The sequence below is a fragment of the Scaptodrosophila lebanonensis genome, unplaced genomic scaffold, assembly GCF_003285725.1.
Source record: "Scaptodrosophila lebanonensis strain 11010-0011.00,11010-0021.00 unplaced genomic scaffold, SlebRS2 tig00000024-arrow-pilon, whole genome shotgun sequence".
NCBI lineage: Eukaryota > Metazoa > Arthropoda > Insecta > Diptera > Drosophilidae > Scaptodrosophila > Scaptodrosophila lebanonensis.
In genome coordinates, this window is record NW_022060538.1 from 20,748,448 (window position 1) to 20,771,020 (window position 22,573).

General features: G+C 41.0%; 1 protein-coding gene across 1 annotated transcript in view; it reads right to left on the reverse strand.

Annotated features, from left to right (window-relative positions):
* LOC115620998 (protein timeless homolog) overlaps window positions 1-22,573 on the reverse strand; it is a 108,893-nt gene that overhangs the window by 77,619 nt on the left and 8,701 nt on the right. Inside the window, exons 3-7 of the mRNA XM_030514518.1 lie at window positions 19,207-19,464; window positions 18,813-19,132; window positions 15,124-15,309; window positions 9,765-9,888; window positions 8,344-8,510 (exon numbers count right to left, since the gene is read on the reverse strand). Coding sequence (XP_030370378.1) covers window positions 8,344-8,510; window positions 9,765-9,888; window positions 15,124-15,309; window positions 18,813-19,132; window positions 19,207-19,464 — 1,055 coding nt within the window. The remainder of the gene's footprint in view (window positions 1-8,343; window positions 8,511-9,764; window positions 9,889-15,123; window positions 15,310-18,812; window positions 19,133-19,206; window positions 19,465-22,573) is intronic.

Genomic DNA, 22,573 nt, shown 5'->3' on the forward strand with positions numbered 1-22,573 from the left:
AAATATAAACTATAAAAGAACGGCGTTTGGCCACAATTGATCAGACAGTAACCGACCGTCTAACACATTATAATTGTTAAAATGAGAGGGTTGTCGACTATTTGCGCTATTTTGGCAGTATGCTGTCTTACCAGCTTTGTAAGCTGTGCGGATCCAGCTGATCCCGCCACACCTACGGACCCAGCTGATCCCGCCACACCTACGGATCCAGCTACTCCCACTGACCCAGCCACACCTACAGATCCAGCTACTCCCACTGATCCTGCTACTCCTACGGATCCAGCTACTCCCACTGATCCTGCGACACCCACGGATCCAGCCACTCCCACTGACCCAGCCACACCTACGGATCCAGCTACTCCCACTGATCCTGCTACACCTACTGATCCTGCCACTCCCACCGATCCAGCCAGCCCAACTCCAGGTGGTACCAGCACTGGTGGTAACCAAAATCTTCTTCGTCGCCGCAACAGGCGTTTGCGTAGACAGCTTCTCCGTTTGAGGAGGCGTCTTCGCAGAAATAGGAATAGGAACACCCGCCGTAGGAACCAGATTTTCAATAGGAACACCAGAAGGTTGCAAGCACTAGTTCGTGCGGGTTAAGTGAATAAGGACTCAAAACCCGGAGGGCATCTACATAACGAGACAATTAGCTTACCCAGTACATGTATGCGTACGAGTACATGTATTGGATATCCAATAAAAATTACTATTAATCAGCAAACTGCCAAGAATGCTTGTTTATAAATTTTGTAATTTCCCAGAACATTTGGCGCCTTTTGCTAAAAATTCAATTAGTTTAGAGTCTGAGGTTTTGCATTATTACAAGGAAGGGCACTCAGCTCTGCCAGGCTTTCTACTGTCCTTTCACTATAAGAAATATGGGCTTAGATTAGAAAGTATTTCAACTGCAAAAGCAATTGAAACTGACAAACAGCGGCCTTTGGCGAATTAATAACAAAAGGAGTCAATGGAATTTACAGAGAGGCTGATAGCATGGACCCTTAAATGATGGGCTTCATAATGACGATCAGAGATATGGCGGTTGTGCAAGTTGTCAACGCTGGCCACAAGGATGTCTGTGGTTGCCGTAGTCCTGGCCGCAGTCCTGGTTGCTTCGGAAGGGTGTCAGGTTAGGCGTGTATTGAAGCGTAAAAAATGCAGCCGGAATTCTGCTGGTGCTAGTGCTGGTGCTGATGCTGTTGCTGCCGACGGTTGACCACAATGGCAAGCAACCGAACGCCAGCGGTTGCATAACAAATTGCATGCCACATACCATTTAACAAGCGGGCGCCAATCGATGGCCCACCTCGGAGGCTTCTAATGATGCGCAGGTGCAAACTACAACTACAAACTGCACGCTGCTCTCTGCAATCAATGTGCGTACGTACATACATATATACATTCCTATATATCTGTGTGTGTGCGTGTGTGTTGGTCGAATGGGACAAAGATAAATCGTTAATAAATTATTTATAATTAATTTCTATGTGCGCGGTTTTGTACCGCATTGTTGTTGTAGGCGGCATTGTTGTTGTTGTTGTTGTTGACCGTGTGTCTTGGTTGATTTGATATTCGCGTTTACGTTGATTAAATGGGCGAGGGCACAAGCAACAACAACAACATGAAACAACGCATAGAATTAATTAGAAGCCTTGAGTGTACGTTTTGTATTGTTTGGTGGGGAGGGCTTAGTGGTTCCAGAGGAGTGGAGGGGAGGGGAACCCCGCTCCGATGTCTTCATGCGTTGAGTTTGAGCGCATGTTGAATAAATGATAAAATGTAATTGCGCTTAGTCTGAGGCAAATGCGGTGCTCGGACTGGGCGAGTCGACGAATCGGCGGGTTACATGGGGCCAACGAGTGACGCCTTAAGACGTTTATAATGAAAATATTATTAATTATGACAGGCCAGCAACAATAACAACAGCGGGTACGGGTACAAGGACTTGCCATAACCCCCCTTCCTCCCCCATACACACACACAATGACTGATGATGATGGTGATAACTGGCAATTGATGTTTTGGGGAGTGGGGGTTGTGCTCGTCGAATGGTCGCTGATTGCAGATGCCAAATTGTAAATGGGCGTCTCATAAATTATTCATACGCCCCGCTGGCCCAAAAGGGTTTCAAATCTCAAGTAGCCAACGTTTTGCTGCGCCCTCGCACTGATTGCAGTTCAAAAGGCAGCTAGAAACTGAGAGGAAATGAATATTGTTAATTGCACAGATTAATTGAAAGCAATCGTGCAACTAAAACGCTCGCAGAAGTGCCAAATGAATAATTTAGATATGTCTCTGCAAATTTCTAGTCAATTACATGATCATGTATACCCTGTTTTTTTTCTCTTCATTTTCTGCGCTTTTTTCTTTCTGCAGTGCGATGCTCTCTCTGGAGGCAAAGTTGACATTATTAACGCTCCAAATACGCGCAACGTGGCGAATGTGATTGCCATTTATAGTATGGTGACTGTGTATATGGGCTGGTGTGCGGGTGTGTGTGCCTTTTCCGAAACATGAACCGCTCGTCAATAACGAGGACAACTACTCCAAACTACATCTGCAGCAGCACAAACAACAACAGCATTGAAATCCCAGTATATGCACTTGTTTATCTGCATCGGGACTCTGGTCCTGTACGCTTATGTATGCGTGTATGTGTCTGTCTGTCTCTGTCTGTGTCTGTGTGTGTGACCGTGCTGTGCTGTCAATTTCATGTTTGCGCGCTAAATTAATTTAGTCAAAGCTTTGAAACAGCTAGTTCCTGTTGCCACTGCCAGAATATCTGTCTGCCTGCCTGCTGTGCTGTCCTTTCGTCCACCTCCCGCCTGTCGCATTGCCATCTGATAGTTGACAACCCGCGTCGGCAACAGGCAGCAGCAATTTGCGATACGCGTATTTATAGCGTGCACAATGGTCGCCACAAAATGGAGATGCGACAAAATCTTCAAAAAATGTTCAATTTAAAAAAAATTGCCAAAAAATTAGAAAATAAATATGCGGGTTCAAAAGTGTCGAGTTAAACTTCTTTACTAAAAAAAAAATGACAAAAATTAGACAATAAATATGCGGATTCAGGGATACACAAAAAAGGCTTACAATGTTTAGTGCCTGCCAATTAACCAGTATCATAGTACACCTACTTCCGTTTTTACACGGTAGATTGGTTCCAGAAACAACCGTGTAAAAAAAAGATTGATAATTGATTCCTTATCTCTAAAGAAATATATATGAAATTTTTAATTTTTTAACCGTTTTATATCAGAATCGTGTAAAAAAGACCGTGTAAAAACAGAATTAGGTGTGTATAGTACCCTGAAAATGTCCTTACTATATGCCTCATGTTACATTTCAAAGATGCATAATTAAAATTGAATGCCTGAAATGTGTTCCACTAGTTTTTTTCTTCCTTTAGTGACGATACTAGAAACATTTGGGGTAGAGCATTCCACATCTTGTATAGCAAAGTAACCACAAAAAATGGGGCAATCTGCCATATTTATGTATGGCTTGAGGTTTAATGCTTTCTCAGCTGTGTTACTTTCTCCTACAGGTGGCAGGGAGCATCAAAACAAAACAATATTTGTCTATCTGTGTCAACAATAAAAGAGCAGATAATAAGAAAAGAGCCTTTCAGTTTCGCTTAAGAATTTCAGCGATTTTATTTCTAACCAGCAATTTCTATTATATAGCCCACTTGTGTACACAAACGTATTATGTGCCTTTGCCACACGCTCACACAAATACAAGAACATGTGAGTTCACACATGCACTTGGACTCACCAACACAGTGATATTGATTGCCAGGTATCAAGCACGCTAACTTGCGTCAGTTTGTTTGATAGACAAATTTGTGCAGCCATTTAGAAATATTCAAGTGAGTTTAACTTTTTATATGCACCACTACTGAAAAATTGTAATTATCTAAATGGATTGTGCATGGATGCGAGAGAATGAAAAAAGGACTACCTGGGCGCGGTTCAAATTTCTAGTCAAACCTTTGCCACGTTCAGCTAAGCAAACGACAGCCCGGAAAAAACTGCTGGCTATTGAAAATGCAGACACGCGTGTATTCCTATATGTGAGCAACTACGACCTGAAGGGGACTGAACGGCGAACGATGCAACTTTGTAAGTCACAGTCATGTTGTTAAGTTCGTTGAGTGCCGACGCAGAGACGTGCATTCACAAATGCAGACATGGAGAAAGGCTTTTATGCCTAGTCAAATGAGTTCAATTCAACATACAGCAAAAAATAAATAAACTGACGATGTAAAAAAGGAGAGAGTGCAAAAATGGCAAGGACATTTGAAGCTTGTTCTCCTACAATGCATAGAGCATTCCTTCTGCACCTTACCAAATAATTGGAACATATTATTAATACGTTTTCGGAAGTTAAAAGAGATTAAGGCGGTCATTGAGTCTGCATGTCTGCATTTTTCCTAAAAGGTAGAAGTTGCACGGTGCCATATCAGGTGAATACGGCGAGTGGTTAATGGTTAAAATATGATTTTTGGTCAAATAATCGGTCACAAGCGTCGATCGATTCTGAGCAATTTTTGGTCGTCAGTCAATTTGTGCGGAACAAACCGTGCACACACCTTTCGTAAGCCCAAATATTCGGTCAAAATGCGATAAATCGATGTTTTGGAGACGTTCAATTCCATTTCCATCAATTTCAATGATGATTTCGGATGATTTTTGATGAATTCATGCACAGTTTCGATGGAATTTTCGGTAATCACGAATTTTAATTGGCCCACATGTTGATCGTCATTTATGCCCTCACGACCACTTTGAAAACGTTGAAACTACTCGTGCACTCTGCTACGGGATAGGCAACGTTTCGGTAAAAGTTTTACCAATTTTAAAACAAAATTTAATGTTGGCTCTTTGTTCGAAGCTCATTTTCGCACCGATAGCACAAACATACTGACACTTAAAACGCAATAACTTCACTTCCAATCGATGAAATGTCATGAAATTCTTACTGGACAATCGATAAAGATAGCAGATTCTAACGCACCAGTCGACATATAGATAGCGCCACCAGGGGGTGCTAGATTCAAAAAGTCCTGTTTACTTTGGAACGCACCTTGTATACTTTACGAAACAGAGTTTAGAAATTAGTTATAATATTCATTCTCAAATAAATATATTAACATCTTAAAGAAAATATCAAGAGTGAAATCAGAAAACTTCTTTGAAAGCCGTTGTAGCCTTTGAAATTTGTTGTTTTATTCTCCATTTATTTTGGTTATTGTTAATTGTAATGCGAAGAAAAGAATTAAAAGAATTATTTCACGAACATTTAACTTGCCTTTAGTCTTGTCTTTCACTTCAACATTAAATCAACATGCTTTAAAAAAACAAGCTCTATTCAGAGTATTGTCTAGTGATCAAATATTTGGACAGCTGTCACATTTTAGATTCGCAGTTTTAATTCAAACACAGTTCAGGTTTTATTCTAATCTTGTGAAGTTATACCCTCTGCATAGGGGGTATACTTGTTTCTTTTGCTTGCATGTCGGTCACTCTCGAAAGGAGACGAGTCTGTCTCGTCAAAAAATAGACACATACTCGTATAGACAACAAAATGGGTAATAATCGATTTCCCGTTTTTTTTATAGCATTTCATTAATATTTACGATTTATTTTTTAGCTAGGGATCATCTCACAACAGCACGTATTCATAAATGAGAAAATAAGAAATCAGGGACAAGAATATATAACAATCGATGATCATAGTTCACTAAACTGCTCATTGACGCAATAGCAGAACATTTGCGCAAATACATAAATTTTCAAAACAACAACAACAAATAATGCTTTCAAGCACCATTTTGAAAAGAGAGCACATAATGAAAGGCCAGCAATGATGTTTAAACAAGTTTCTTAGTGTGAAATGGTTCAATTAATTATATAAATATAAAAGGCTCAGTTGTATTCTCCGTTAAGAAAGGTAATTAAAACAGAACTAGCACAGCTGAACGTGATGAATCGTACACTATGATAAGCGAGAGCCAAGTACATGAATTATATAGGAAATATTATTGGAAAAGAAGATTCAAAAAAAGTGGATATTTACGAAAATCGAAAATCAATCAATGTATTGTATGCATATCACAATATTATGATAGTCCTTTTTAAGAAGTAGAAGTAAGTAAGCCTGGTCTGCCTTCTGCCATCATTACGATAAATGTATAATAAAAAGGGCGTAGAGCTGGTGGCGAAAGTATACTATAGATTATTGAAGTTGAAGTCACAAGTCAACCCAAACGCAGAGCTTTAACATGTGGCGGCAATTTCTCAGATTTCTTTAAGGAGCAACGACTGGCGTGCAATTAAAATGCAGGCAAGCAGCTGCAAGGTGCTGGCCACAATGCACTCCACACAACATGTGTTTACTTTCAATGAGCGTGGCGAGACGTGCCAGTGCATTCGAGTTACTACACATATGCGTGGAAGTGTGTTAGTTAACCAAATAGTATAATTTTTATGCTGGGGCACGCGTGCAGCACATGCTTGTAAAATCAATTAAACTTTTGCCAAACTAGCACATACATCGTGCACCCTCCCCTCCTCGCTATCGCCATCACCATACACATACAATCTCGTACGGATACGCACACATTCGCTCGCGCTATCCAGAGGACGCTCAACTGAGCTTTGACCAAAATGCGCGCAACTAGTTCATTTGGCATTGCCTGCTTTTAGGGGCCACAGCGTGCAGCACATGCCAAACGCATCAAAACGAAGCAAATAGACAAACAATCGCACACTCTAAGTCTTAAGACAAAGGCATGCCGTCAAGACAAACAATGCCCGATTCGAATTGTTGTTCATGTGATTATGTGGGGATGTGTGTGTGTGTGTTTGTTTGTGTGTGTGCTTGTGCTGTCTGCTCTGTGGCCGCTGCATATTTAAAGGCGAACTCTCAATGGTAATCCTCTTACCTTGCATCTATTTGTGTGTGTGTGTGTGTGTGTGTGTGTGTGTGTGTGTGGGTGTGTATGGGTGTGGGTGTTGGTTTGCTTGCCACAAATAGGAAACCATCAAGCTGTAGACTGTCTCTACCTACGACCCACCTATTTGGCATTTATCCATCGCATAGATGCAGGCCAAACGGTTGATAGACGAAAGGGACCGGAACGTACAGCTACTCGAGTTATTTCCAATATTACCAGCATTTCCGGCATCATACGGACGACGTACACACACAACACAGTCATAACTGGCAAACACTACTTAAAAAACGCCTAAAGAGCTGAGTTGAAATTTCTAAATATGAGTAGTACTTTGAATGTAAAGATCAGAATACCGAATTGGAATGATTTCATTTACATATTCAAAATAATTCCCTATCTAATTTGTATGTCAAAACGAGCATTTAAACCATATCAGAAATATTTAATACATTTTTCAGATTTCTAATTTTGTTTGCTTCCAACAAAAATATCACAAACTTAAAAGGAAATTCTTCTTTGAAAATATTTGCCAAATTCAAATTCATATATTTCAAGAATTTCTAGGCAATATAATGTGACTAGTGCATTAATTTATAAGAATCATTCTTGTAGCACTAGGAATAAATAAATAAATAAATAAATAAATAAATAAATAAAATAAATATACTTGTATTTCGCTCCATCCCATCAAGCCTAAATTTTAAGCGAATATACGTATTGCTAGTAATTACAAAAAATACTTGTATATGGCAAGAAGATGATTAACTAGAAGTCGATAACATACTTGAAGAACGCAGTTATCACAGCTAGAAGAAGAAGGCTTTTAAAGTAAAGAGAAAATGTCATGAATAGAGGAAATACTTGCAGAGCGGGTAGGTTGGGGTGAGAAATCCACCCGCCCACTTATAAGAACAAATAAGTTTTCTTTATCAACACAAAAGCAAAAGAAGCTAAATAAATAAGTATCAATAAATAAACAATCAATCAGAAAGATGTTAGAAAATATGAGAAACAATTAAATTCATGTAGATAGGAATTTAAAATTGAGCGGTGTATTGAGATTTATAATAATACAAAAATAGAATCAGATGAAAGCGAATGTTTGTTTCCCTTTTTCTTTTTAGATATTCCGCACATTTTCTTTGAAGCAAGTATGGAACAGTTTTAAGTGATATTGTCAAAAATATCGGACTCCAATACAACCTACTAAATATGCTTCATACAACTAATTTGGCACTAAAAGGAAATTAGCACAATCTTAAAGTTGTTCTTTAGGTATATCCTATAGATGTTCAACTTAGGCAGGTCTGCCTGTATATGTACATATGGTAAGCTGGCATATGTGTGTGTGTGTGTGTGTGTGTGTGTCTACTCACTTTGTACTGTGCGACTCATTGTAGTTCATTAACAAATGCAGTATTGTCTCCCGGTACTCGAGCACATAGCACACATTGTTCAATAACATATCGAAAAGTGCGCGTGCGTTGTTGTCATCCTTTAGCTTCTGCAGTGCCAGCAAGCTTTGCAGCAATTCACGGAATGTCTTTAATTAAAAAATTGGTAAGCATTAGATGATGATAATGATAATGGGCAGGGAAGGCCGGCGCAAGTTGCTGGGGAATGAGCGTTGCTTGGTGTGCATTGTAATGAGGAGTAGAAAATGAGTTCAAGCAAGGGCAGTGGCGAAATGATTATCTGGCTGACTGCCTACATTCGTTATGGGTTTATCTCGAAGTATTGTCCAGTTTTCTGGACATTTCCCTTAATTGTTCTTAAAATTGGATGTGTTTATTAATTTCTTATTTTTTGTGTTTAATGTTTAATTAGTCTACACAGTTATTAACTAAAACTATTAACATATTTAATGATTTCATTTTGGAAGATGTCTTTAATTATTAATAGTATTCCTGACTCTTGTTGTATAAGAAATTATAGTTCATTTCGAAGATATTTTAGTTTATTTTCCATGCTACAAGCTACGTTTTTCTCTGTTTCTATGCAAAGTAGTTTCTCAGTTTAAACGTTTTTTCACAGAAACATCATATGTATAGGTAAGCAGAAAATTGCTGAAGACGTTTTGGTCCGCAGAGCTTATCTTGAATGGGAGACTACATTTGCAAGAATAAGCATCGATGCGTTGAAGAAAACGAACGTATTTGTTAAACATTTTTATGAATTGAAACTAGAAGAAGATACCCTTCACTAACCTAGTTAAGCGGCTTAAGATTCTTTTAAGCCCAAAATGTATCTCTAAATTTAATAAAAATTAATTTTTAATAGATTGATTTAAATGGATTTTATTTAGTTTTCGCCGATCAGATTTTTAATACTAACAGAATTGTAAAGCGATCTTGGCCCTGTTCTTCCGTCAACTATTTCACATTTTAGATTTATCTAATTCAGGTCAAAACAATTGAATGGACATCACTTTTAGGAAATTGAACATGGATTTTGTGATTTTGTGTCATCTCCTACTTATTAGCAGGTACGATGCTACAGAGCTTAGCAGCTTGATGTTTAAAGCACCAGCTGAAGCAAGAGCTGACTGTGGTGCTGATGGAAATAGCCGCTCTAGGGCAACGGCCAAATTTAATGCTTTGTTCAAATACACGTGAACTTGTGATAAGCGCATTTAATCCCAAGCAACATCCAAGCAGGGAGCGAACGCGTCCAAAAGTGCACTTAGGGCGACAAGACAAACAACAACAGGAATACTTGTACGCGTGCACACACATGCCGTAATGGGTGGGGTGCGGGGTTTGTTGTTGCACGTTAAGCTTCGGCTGCATTTACTTACCAGCAGTGCCACATGCAAGCGCTTGGCCCAGAGACGCGCTTGCTTCTTGTCGCTCAGAATCATGTCCATGTCGTGTTGCATGCGCGTCAGCACCCAGTGGAAGCATTGCACGCTCAGTGACTCGCTGTGGAAAATGGAATGGAAACAGGAGGTTAACAGCAGCAACAATAGCTATATATGTATGTACAACGACAAACAACAACAGAAATAACTAATGCATTATAAAAAGGCACTCGGCTGGCATTAAACTTAAACTCAGCGCCATATTTCGGCCAAAGCAACGCCAATTGCAACAGCAGCGGGTGGGGCTAGCAGCTAGCAGCTACGAAAGTCTTGCAGCACACAGACGCAGCGAAAAACTCATTAACAAAATTAATTTTTAAGTAGCGCTGCAAAAGAGCGCCTAAGTTTGGGGCTCAAGCTCCGTGGATGTGGATGTTGTGGCTGTGGCGAAGCCAGAGTGAGGCAGGGAGAGGCAAGGTGAGGCAAGGTGAGGCAGGTGGGCGTTGTCAAGCCGCACGATTGTTGGTTTATGGCAACTCAAGCTGTCGACTGGCATTTGTTGCTGCTGCGTTTGCATGCAACTTTCCTAAATTAGCAACGTGACGACTGCCTGCGATGGCCATTAAAGTTTCTTAAATTGTCGCTGCGACAATTCCAACGACGGCGACGCGGACGGGGACGGCACGACGTCGTTTGAAAAGGCATTAAAATCAAATTAATTACACTTGTGCGACAGCATTTGGTTCCCCGCTGGCAGGGATTGGGACAAACATGCGCAAAAATTCGAATAAATAAATTATAAAATCAATTAAGTTGCAATGAACGAATACATAAAGCGTTAAGTTAGACGCAACATCGAAATGCAATGGTCGCTATGTCTTCACTAATCCTTCCTATGCCAGCTATATATTATGGTGCATCGATATCGATCAAACTGCAGGTTCAACTTGACAGAAAGAAGCTTTCACATTTCACTTCCAAAAGGTTTATTTACTTCATTCTAACTATTAACCAAATAAGAATAAAATACCATTGGTTCAAATAAAGTGTCGGAGCTAAAGAAAGTGTGCTGACAAAATGAAACAGCCCTGATCTTTGCTCTTTCAATACCCTGAGCCCGCAGGATAAAAGGGTATATGCCACAAAGAAGAATATTATTGATCTATATGACAATATATCTTAGAAAGTATAAGAGCTAGAACAACCAAACTTGGTATCCTAAGTCTCTCACATTACATCTGGTTAGTATTTAGGTCAAGTTTCATTTCGACTTTTCAGCTTTTATCGTCAAATTATTAAGTCACCTCCACTGAGTAATTTCATATATCTATTAAAATTATGTTTATCTCAGTCAATAATTTGATCATTATTCATTTTTTATAAAGGCTTTATAAAATGAGGGTGTTGCACAATTTCTAATCTCTGCCCATTTTATGGACGTCATAGAAAATAAATATGTACACAGTACCAAGTCGTATACTATATAATAGCCGATCAATTTGTGATATCGCCATACCTCACTGAAATAGATGTGGAGACACGCTATTGGAGACACTGCATGCCTTTAAAAGCAGAATTCTAAAGCACCAGCATCGAATAAGCAAAATGGCAAACTCAATTTCACTTTTTCAAAACTTTGCGTCCTGTCTCCTTTTTTGGTTTTGCTCCGTACATGTGTGTGTGTGTGTGTGTGTGTGTGTGTGTGTGTGTGTGTGTGTGTGTGTGTGTGTGTGTGTGTGTGTGTGTGTGTGTGTGTGTGTGTGTGTGTGTGTGTGTGTGTGTGTGTGTGTGTGTGTGTGTGTGTGTGTGTGTGTGTGTGTGTGTGTGTGTGTGTGTGTGTGTGTGAGTTTAGTGGTGCGGCATACTCGGCCATACATTACAGCGATGCCATGCTTTATATAGTGCGAAATCAGTAGAAAATGGCAGACGATAAAGAAAGTTCGAAACGGGTGGCGGCGTAAAATTGCATTTGCGGAAATAAACAGAAAGTTTTATGGCCGGGCATAGAAGTACAAAGTACAAAAACCGAGTGAGCAAGAGGAAAACTAAGTATGAGCGGGCAACGAAAATGGCAAGCAGGCAGCAAAATTATATAAAGGAAAAAGAAGCACAGCTGTAGAGGAGGGGCTGTATGGAGGAGTTGCAAAAGTGAAAAACAGCCGTAGAAAGAGCAGCTCCGGGAACTGAAGCCAACAACATGGATCGTGTAAAATAGTGCAGGGCGCGGGGCAGGGAGGGGGGCTGAGCAGGAAAACTTTGCAGCAACGGAATGACAACATTTTTGCAAAGCTTCATTGTTGTCATTCAGAAACTAATTTGAAAGTAACCAAAACAATTTTAAAGAAATTTCCCACCACACCGAGCGCAGCGACAAAAGCGGGGGCTGGGAAGCCGGCAACGCTTGCCAGCAGAAGGATGACAGCATAAAGAACGCAAAATTTTATTAACAGCATGCCGGACAACAATAAAAATACACCAACAACAACAACAGCAACAGCAACAAGCAACTGACTAACAAAATGGCAAGCAGGCCAGGGCCGAGGCAGGGGTAGGGGCGGTCCGAGGAACCGGCGCCAAAGACAAGGGCAACTGAGCGTCATTGGCATGCCGGGCGACAACTTTGGCCAAAGAATATTGTGAAATTTTCGTTAGTTAAGTCAAGGCGTGCCGAGCAGGATTGTTGCGGTTGGCCGGGTGATTGGGTTGGGTCCTAGGAGGGGGAGGGGGAGTTGGAGCGGTTGCTAACTCAACCAACTGACCAACTGCTGAGTGACTGAAACGCTCATGCAATTGTAAAGTGGCGTAGGTCAACGATTGGCATCATGACTTTGATTTGTGCATGTGCTCGATATCCACTCCAGCTCCTATCCTTTCCCTCTCCGCCTCTTCTCTCTCTCTCCCTCTCTGTATCTGTCTCTGTTCATTCCCACTATCTTCCAATGTAATGCAATAAAATTGTTTGTGTAAAATGAGGGTCGGGAGTAACTGGACAATGACATACAAATTGTGTTGTTGTGCGCACCCAAACGCAGCTCGATTCACATTTTGTATTGACATACTAAGGGCAACCGCAGCAGCAGCTGCAACAACAACAACAACAATAAACACAGAAACCCAGAAACATCAACAGCGCAAGAAAAGCGAGAGAAAAAACATGGCTGGCGACATTTTCGTTGCTCTCGTCGTCGCCATGTTTTTCATGCCCTGCCGTTTTATCCCACATTTTTGGCCATTGCAATCGTGGGAATTGTCATCGCACAAAAGTTTATTTTCAGCACACAGTTTTTTCATTCTCTCCTTTGTCATGCATTTTGCGTTTGATGAAAGGTTTTCGTTGACTCCCATTCCCTGAGCTGGCGCCACCAGCTTCCTCGCATGGAAAATGTTAAATTGAGTTAAGTAAAGAAATAAAAGTTTAGCAAATTTCGTTACGGTTCTTCTTCTTGTTCTTCATTTTTTCAAACGAGTATTGTGCGCAAATAAAGTACAAACATTTCGTTTCCGAACCAAAGCAAAAGTAATTTGATTAAAAGCTATGATGAGCGGCTGCAATTGTATGGGCGCCCATTTAGCTGGCCAAAACGAAAGTCAATAGAGGCCAAAGATTTGCATATTTGCTGACTAGACTGACTAGCTGGCTGACTTTAGAATTGGCCAACAATCTGGGCAGAAATTCATTAGGCATTAGCCAGAAAATTCATGTCAAGCTAAATTCGGTTATGCACAAATACATTTCGGTTTTAAAATTGCAATTTTGTAACCTTATCGGCATTTCATAGTTTTTTTTTAAGTTGATGAAATGGCAATATTTGCCCATACGTTGGCCCAAAACACAATACATCCTAATTGGATCAGACATCCTTTCAGCTTTACAGTCACTCAGTCTCTGCACCGTAAACGATGCCCAAATTTCCCATCAATTTTGCAAGCATAAACAAAAAATCGTTTTTAAATCGCTAAGATCTTTTGTTTTCCAATCAAGCTAATGCGTCAAATTTAGTTTGTAACTACTGATACAAAACTATATGCTATTCTATATTATATATGCCAGCTTCTGCTGAATTTTCAACTCAAGTATCCTTTCCCAGTGTATGTGAGCACTAACTAAATTAAGTATTTAAGCATTTAAACACACTCTCTCGCGAGTGTTGCTTTCTTCTAAGACGAACATCGCACCAAATAAAAAGAAGACAAACCAAATCGAATTTATATTTTACTGTCAATCTACATGGTTGTAAACAGGACATCAATGGAGACAAATTTAACAGAAAACAAGAGAGACCGCTACAGTCGAGCATGCCCGACAGTAAAATACCCACAAAAAAGGAAAATTTAAGAAAAAAATTATTTTAAAAAATTTAATTAATCAAACTATTTTTCTCGGACTTTCGGGCGGATAATTTTGATACCAAGTTTGGTTATTCTAGCTCTTATACTTTCTGAAATCCTTGCGTTCATACAGACAGACAGACGGACGGACGGACATGGCCACATCGACTCGTCTTGTCATCCTGATCAAGAATATATATATACCTTATGGGGTCGGAGATGCTTCCTTCTGCATGTTAAATACTTTACACAAACCTAATATACCCTTTTCACCCTTTGGGTACTGGGTATAATTACTAATAATGTATAATCCTTGCTTGTTTCGGAATTATTCAACGTTTACAATATACAAGTATGCACAAAAAATAATGCACAACAAAATAAATAGTTCATTCAAGATCGTGCAACTTCAAAAAAAGTATAAATATGTCGCTTTTAGAAAATGTTTGCTAAAATCGTTTGAAAGGAAACTAATCCTATGACTGAAAATAAAATTTAAGTTCGTCAAATCAAAGTGAGAAAGTGAAAATAGTGTCGTTAAATTGTCCGGCTATGAAAAGGCTTGTGATATGGCTTAAAGTTTAAACAAAAAATAGATAGAGTTCTATTTTCTCAAACAGCCAGATGAATGCAGTTTCTCCTGAGGCCTATAGAGAAGTCGTCGTCCCGGCCTTTGTCGTTAAAGCTGAAAAATATTGTAAGCTGGCATTTTTTTATAGACAACTTAATGCCATGGATTCGCTTTACAAGTTCACCCTCGGCCAACTCGATGTGTTTTACAATGCAGCTATTGCCAATTCATTTGCCGCTTTAGTCAACTGAAATGCATTTGAAGACAAGCGACTGTAAATCTCAGTTCAGGGAAGCTTCAAAGCAAACATTTCAAAAGAATAATGTTTTCTAAAGCAACAACAAACGTAACAAAAGTCACTTTGACAGTTGCAAATGCAGCACACACACACACACACATGTCCACACAAACAAACAAACACACACACACACACACATGAACATGTCGAACACTCACCTGACTAGCTGCAGTTGAAGACCACTCAAACGATTGAACTCCATGAAAAATCGTATGGCCCACAATAGATAGGAGTCATCGTGACTCGACGAGCCGGCACTGCGTTCCAGCACACGACGCACCTGGCGGACGAGGGTGTTGTAAGCTGAGCGCAGCACCTCGATGCAATATTCGCGCAGGCAGAGTCTGTAAGGATAAAAAGGAGGCATGAGCTTGCATGTTGCAATAATATTGATTGAAAAGCCAGCAAAGCGCTCGCTCGCTCGCTGGCATGGCATGGCATGGCATGGCATCGATGCTGGGTGGCAGCTTATAACAAATGCTTGGCAACAACGGCATTTACTGACGTTTATGCAATAAATTTCAGCCCGTCCAATTTATTTGCTCACAACGTGGCTGCCACATAATTTGCCACGAACCTGCAATGGTAGTGGTGGCAGCGGTGTAAACCGCAAGCACCAGACAAATCCAACCCGGATGCATTGCCAGGACCAGATTAATTTATGCCAATGCTGCGACAGATAGGGCGCGGGTGCCTAACGGGGTTGCAAGCAAATACACCAAACAAAAAAAAAAAAAACACGAAACATTAAGGCTCCTTGCCAGCCTGCAACAAATTGTTGTGTGTTGCGTGAATAACAAAATGTTTATACGAGATCTGCAACCGTAACATTTTTAGTAATACTCGTATGCAGCTTCAGTCTTCGGGCAGAAAATTCATTCTACAGCCCAATATCATAATGGCATTTATAGGCATTCTAAACATATCTCATGGAACTGATATAGTTTCGAAGTGTAGTTAGCCACAGGCTAGTAAAGTGATTTCAAAAAGTCCGAAAATGTTATGAATATTTGTTTAATGCAAAAGTAGCTCGGCCTTGATTAACATATTTTTAATCAAATCGGAATATACTTGTATGTGTGGTTCGATCTTTAAGGATCACCTTTTCGCACACCAATGAAAGGGGAATAAAATTCATCAATTTCTGAATCGAACACTTAACCTTTAACCTTAACCACAGTTTCACCTTTTTCTATTATTTAAAATCTGTTAAGCTTATTAAATCTGCTTATTTTTGCAGAAGCTGCTAATCATGTAGGGTTAAGAAACATTGGTTCCCTGGCAGTTATCACGAATTTTTAGCACTTCTTTAAGCTGCTGAAACATTAGTGAAATACTCTTTTTTATCTAAAATTCGCAACATCAAAAATGTGATCGTGGCTTTTTCATTTGTTGCCCCAAGTTTTAAGCTAAGCAAGAACATTTTATTTAATGATTACAATCAAAACACTTTTCTATCCATTCTCTTCTACACACATGTACATTGTATATGGAACAAAAACCATCTACATTTATGCAAATTTTAAACACTTAACTGTGGCCTAAATCGATCCTTATACCGCTGCCGTTCATACGCTTCTCAACACCAAATATCCAAGTTTTGTGAGCGTTTTGAAATAGTTGAAAGTTTTGGGTGGTGTACTGAACTTTCTATTTGGGCATTTTGGAGCGCATAAAAAGGAAACTTCGCATAAACTTTCCCACACACGTACACACATGTGACATTGATGAACTTTGGCTGCACATTTTGGTGGCCTTTTGGTTTGTTTCTACGCACATAGACATGTGTGTGTGTGAATAGTGTTTTATGGCACACATACTAGTGCATTGCAAGGAATACTCTCACACAGGCGTGTTGCAATCGCTTCCTGCATTTAGCATTCTGCCAAGTGAACTGCATTGGCAGTTGCCAGATTTGTGCGAAGCCTTATTGTTTTTGTTGCCTGCCTCCTGTTTGTGGCTTATTGATGGGGCGTTGGGCGTCCCACCGCTTTCGTGTGTCTAATCAGAAGCGGCAGAGGCACAATTCACAGACACCAGCCGATTTAAGACCATGCTGAGACCAGCGAGAAAGTTGCTACCAATGGGCCCAGCCAGCTCGATTTGGCCATAAAGCCAAAGGGGCGCCACAGCTAACGAGTAAAAATGTCGGACAAATCTCACAGCATACCAAGAAATGGATACACTATCCTGTTTGCTGCAAAATGCATGGCCTGTGGGCCCAGGGTTTAAGAGAGATGTGCAGATTCAGTTCATTTCTGTAGAGCTGACTCAATCAATGCATTGCTTGACATTTATTGAAAAGACGACAGTTGTTATTATTATCATTCAAGAATCAGTTTGCTGCAAAATGCATGGCCTGTGGGCCCAGGTTTTAAGAGAGATGTGCAGATTCAGTTCATTTCTGTAGAGCTGACTCAATCAATGCATTGCTTGACATTTATTGAAAAGCCGACAGTTGTTATTATTATCATTCAAGAATCAGCAACACAATTTTCACTATTGTGGTTAGAGAACCAAATAAACCCTTTAGAATATTCTGAGTTTTTTGACTTTCAAAAGTAATGCCGTTCGAGTTGTGGTATCATTAATATCAAGGGCGTAGGCAGCTTTTACCAAAAGGGGGCCAACAAATTATAATTTTTATTATTTAAAAATAACGTATGCATATGATCAATGAAAAAACTTCAACAAATCCAACTCAGATTCATTTTAAGGCGAAATAATGCGTCACAATAATGAACGTGTGGTGTGTGAATAGCCCCCCCCCCCCCCCTTCCCCCCTCCCAGCCTACGCCCTTGATTAATATTGTTAAAAAAGCGTCCTCAAATGTGCCACGATTGCTCGAAAAAGTTTACAAATTCGTATACTTTTATTAATAATTTGTATGGTCTTATCTATAAACCCGTGATCGGCAGGCAACTCCAAAGGTAGTCCCGTTTTTAATTAAAATTGCGTTTAATTTTTGTTTCAAAACTCTCACTCGGCAGCGTAGCTTCCGCGGAAAGCAAAACTGGTGCTGGTATATCATAAAGATATATACCAGAATATGTTATTTTAAAACGTAGATATGAATGGCAACAATTTGGTTAGCAGTTTAAAAATTAGTTACGGATCTAGTTTACGGATCTACAAGTAGTTTGAACAAAATAGCACAGCTCCAATAGTTATTTGTTGGCAAGAGAATTGTGGGGTAGGTAGATCCCTGCTGCACTTTTATCTTGGCCATAGCTTTTTATCGCAAACACAGCAGCAGGAACAACAACTGCAACAGCAAACATGCTGGGTAGGTAGTGCTCTGGGCTACGTGGCCGCGTATCCTTTAAGTAGTTTGTTGGTTTGCCGGAAATCATAAAATAGCATGCACCTGCTGGCCATTAGGGGGCAAGACGCAGGCGAACATGATAGCCAAGGCATTGTTTAGCTCAGGTATTCGGGCAGGCACTGCTGCCGCCTTAAACCTTTAGCAGGGCAATATCGTTTGTGAGATTCTATAAAATCAGCCAAGTAAGCATCGAAAGGAGCAGCGCAACAGCAACAGCAAAACAGCGGGAGCGAGGTAGCCAACGACCAAAAGGAAATGGCTTCATCTATTATTGAATATTATTTTATACGCTCACTGTGTTATGCCCAGCGCATAAAATCGAAAATCGATGGCAAGGATGTGGCACTACTTGCTGTTACTGCTCCATTCCTAAAGCAGAGCTATAACAATTTCGATGCTAATAGCTTTGAAGCTTGCAAACCAAAGTGCAGGAAGTCACAGCAGACAAATGAGGGAGTTCCAGGATTGCCAGAACACCGGAACACCGTCCGCTAACTTACAGCTCATAGCTTACGACTCACCTGACGGTAAAGGCGCTGCGTCGCGCCACCTGCGCCTCCTCCTGTATCTCGCGAAAGGGACGCTTCTGCCGCTGCTTCTCACGATCGAAATCAATGGCCGTAACACGTTCTAATGGCTGATGGCAAATGACATCACGATCCGATACCGATTTCATATTACGTATGACATACGTGCCGCCAAACCGTGAATGCCGTCCAGTTGGAGGTCGCGCCAAACGGCGTGCCCGCTCCCGACGACGTGCGGCCAGCAGTTCTTGCTGGTCGCGCTGCTTCTCGCTCAGGCTGCGCTGCAGCGATGCATCGGCCAAGGACTCGGCACTCTGTGAAGTAATTAAAATGAAGCGCTAATTGCTGGAGCGTGTCCCAATAAGAAAGATTGCTATCAATGACTTACCTGTTCGCGATAGAGCAGACACAGAATCTCGAGGCCGTGCAGATGGAACTGCTCCTCGTCGGGGGACGAGATGACGAACAGCACTAGATCCAGCATGCCGGTCTGATGCAGTGCCCATATGACCTGGTCATGAAGACTGGCATCGTTGTCCGCCCGGCACTCGGCCTCGGGATTGGCGGGCACCTGCAGCACATTCCTAACCAGCACTAGAATGCGTTCAATCAACAAATTGTTCTCCTCGCTGCGTACGGCAAAAGCCTGTGGACAGAGGAATACGAAGAGAGAGAAAGATACTTATTTAGTATACTCGTAGATGGGCAGATGGCAGATAAGGCAGGCGCATTAAAAGTCAAAATAATAAAACATTGCGGAAAATCCCAGTGTAAAAATCTAAGCAGCAAATCCCGCGAGTCAAGTTAAAATAATCAAATGAAATTAAATTAAATTAAATTGCAAATTTATGTAGCTCGACTGTAAAACGGAAGCTCTAAGGCAAGAACCGACAAGCGAACGACAAAACGGGTCGCCCGAGACACTAAATACACTGGAGCAGAGCATTCAAAAAAAACGGTCCGCAATCAAAAACAATAATTAATTTACCAACTAATTTTCGTATAAAAGCAAACAAAAGTATGTTTTTCAAAAGCCACAAGTGCTTGCCTATTATTACTATTTTTTAATTGACAGCAATATATTTATTTAGATGTTGCTAATTATCTATACATAATTAAGCATATATATATGTAAGATGTTTATTATAAAAGGAATATTATTTAGTATTATAATCCAATGTGGGATACGTTAAATACAACTGATTTAAAGGAATATAGTATGAATTACAAACTACAACGTTGACACACTGCTACGGACGAAACAACTTCTCTTCACGATGTTCTCAGCTCGACCTCTCTCTCACGACTCCACTGCTCTACTGTGTCTCTCCGTGCGGAAAAGGCAGGTTGGCAATACTCTTGTGTGTTGCCACCTTACATTCGGCCCTCCTGATCTTCGTCATCCGACCCGGATGACAACAGCTCCTCGTTTTCGACGAAATACTTCCACAGCTTAATGTTATCGCAGCTAGTTGCTGTGATACCTGGTCCTTCGACGTTTGCGTCTGCTTTCTTCACATCGTAGCGGCCATTTCGCTTAACCTTTACAATTTCGTAAGGGCCCAGAAATTCGCTTGCTAATTTCCGGCCCGCCACAAATTGTGTCCGCTTGATAGCGACGAGATCGCCCAACTTGTAGCCTTTCTCGCTACAGCGCCTCTTGTCGTAGTTTCGCTTGTAGTCCTGCTGTGCCTGCTGTATGTTGCGCTTAGCCTCTGCACGCAACTCTTCTCGCTCCTTGTTAAACACTTCGATTAACTCTTGGTTTAAGAGCTCCAGCAATCGATCATCAGCTTTGTTATGCATCTTGGTGCCAAATAATAGTTCAAATGGCGACGACTTTGTAGACATGTGTATGTGCGCGTTAATTGCCCTCTGCACACGGGGCACATACTTGAACCATCTTGCAGGTTCCTCATCTGACAGCTTCGCAATGATGGACAAAACGGAACGGTTCACCCTCTCGACTTGACCGTTGCCTCTCGCTACACCTGTTGTTGTCCAGACGTGCTCAACCATGTTTGCGTTTACAAACTCTTTAAACGGAATAGACGTGAAGGCGGCGCCCCTGTCGCTTATAACACGCCTCGGAAAACCAAAGATGCTCGCCCACTCCTTCAACTTTTTGATGACTTCTTCTTGGCCTGTTGACTTCGTAGGGAACAGCCAGACAAATTTGGAAAACGAATCGACGACCGCCAGGATGAACTTATACTGCTTTGATGTTGCATCCATAGGGCCTAGATGGTCGATGTGCAGCGTGTGAAGTGGTACATCACCCTTTTCAATACAGTTCATGAACCCTTCTCGTTTCGTTAGCTTTTTACTGTGAATTATACAACTTATGCAATTAGCAATAAACCTTGTTACCTTACCCTCCAGATGTGGGATAAAAAACTGCTGTTGAATATTATGCATCGTTTTTCGCACCGCAAAGTGACCCGACTCGTGAGCGTTCTTGATTACCTCACGCTCCATCAGCTTTGGGACGACCAGCAATTCGCTACCGTTGACTTCTTTAAATAGCAGCCCGCCTTTCATCTTATAGTTCTCGTATGGCCCAATTTGTAACAGCTTGACGACTGCTTGTAGTTGCTCATCATTTTCTTGTGCTTTCCTTAGTTGTACCGACAAAAGTGTTGATACCATAAACACATTTTGTGGGTAACGGCTTAGATGATCGACGTGTCTCATTTTTTCGGCTACACGGTGCTCCATATCGATACAAAAGTCTTGTAAATACAAAACCCACTGCGCGACTTCTCTCGGCATATCCTGCTTGCTCGTGGTCTGCTTAAAAGCGATGCAATCCGTCACCAGCTTAAACTGGACTCCCAGCAGATAATGGCGGAACTTTTTCAATGCCAAATATGCCGCCTTAACCTCCAGGACGTAACTATGCTGCTTCGACTCCGCTTGCGACGTTTTCTTGCTCCAATAGTAGATTGGATGGAGCCTTCCATTGAATGACTGCAGCAACACCGCTCCATAACCCTCTTTAGATGCGTCTGTATGTAACTCGGTGGGTGCTTCTCTGGCGTAAATATGCAAAACTGGTTCACTCGTAAGCATATTCTTCAACTGTTGCATGGACTCCAATTCCGCAGGACCAATTTTAAATTCCACATCTTTCCTCAGGAGATTCGTAAGTGGACGCGCCACCTGCGCATAGTTCGGCATAAATTTCCGGAAAAATCCCGTTAGACCAAGGAACGATTGAACGCCTTTTATATTTTTCGGCGTGGAAAACCGGCTGACAGCAGTAATCTTTTCAGTACCAGGCCAAACTTTACCATTCTCGACGACATGGCCAAGGAAACATATACGTTGATAAAGAAATTTGCATTTTTTCCACTTCATCTTTAGCCCGTATATAGCAGCGGCTTCCAACACTTTTCTCGTTTTCTGCAAACATTGTTCAGCTGAGGAGGCATAAACTATTATGTCGTCCATGTATAGTTGCATAATATCTTCATTTATCAGCTTCTGGAAGATATGGTTCACGAAACGTATAAAAACAGCTGGAGAGTTTCGGAACCCAAACGGTGCCTTGTTGAATTCAAATAATCCTTCTCTTGTAACGAACGCTGTGTAGAGTCTACTGCCTTCTTCCACTGGCACATGAAAAAATCCATTTTCAAGATCCATTATTGTGAAATACTTAGCTGCTTGTAGTTTCTCCAGTACATCTTCAACCATGGGCACAGGAAAGCGATCCTGTAACACCATACTGTTCAACTTGCGATAGTCGATGC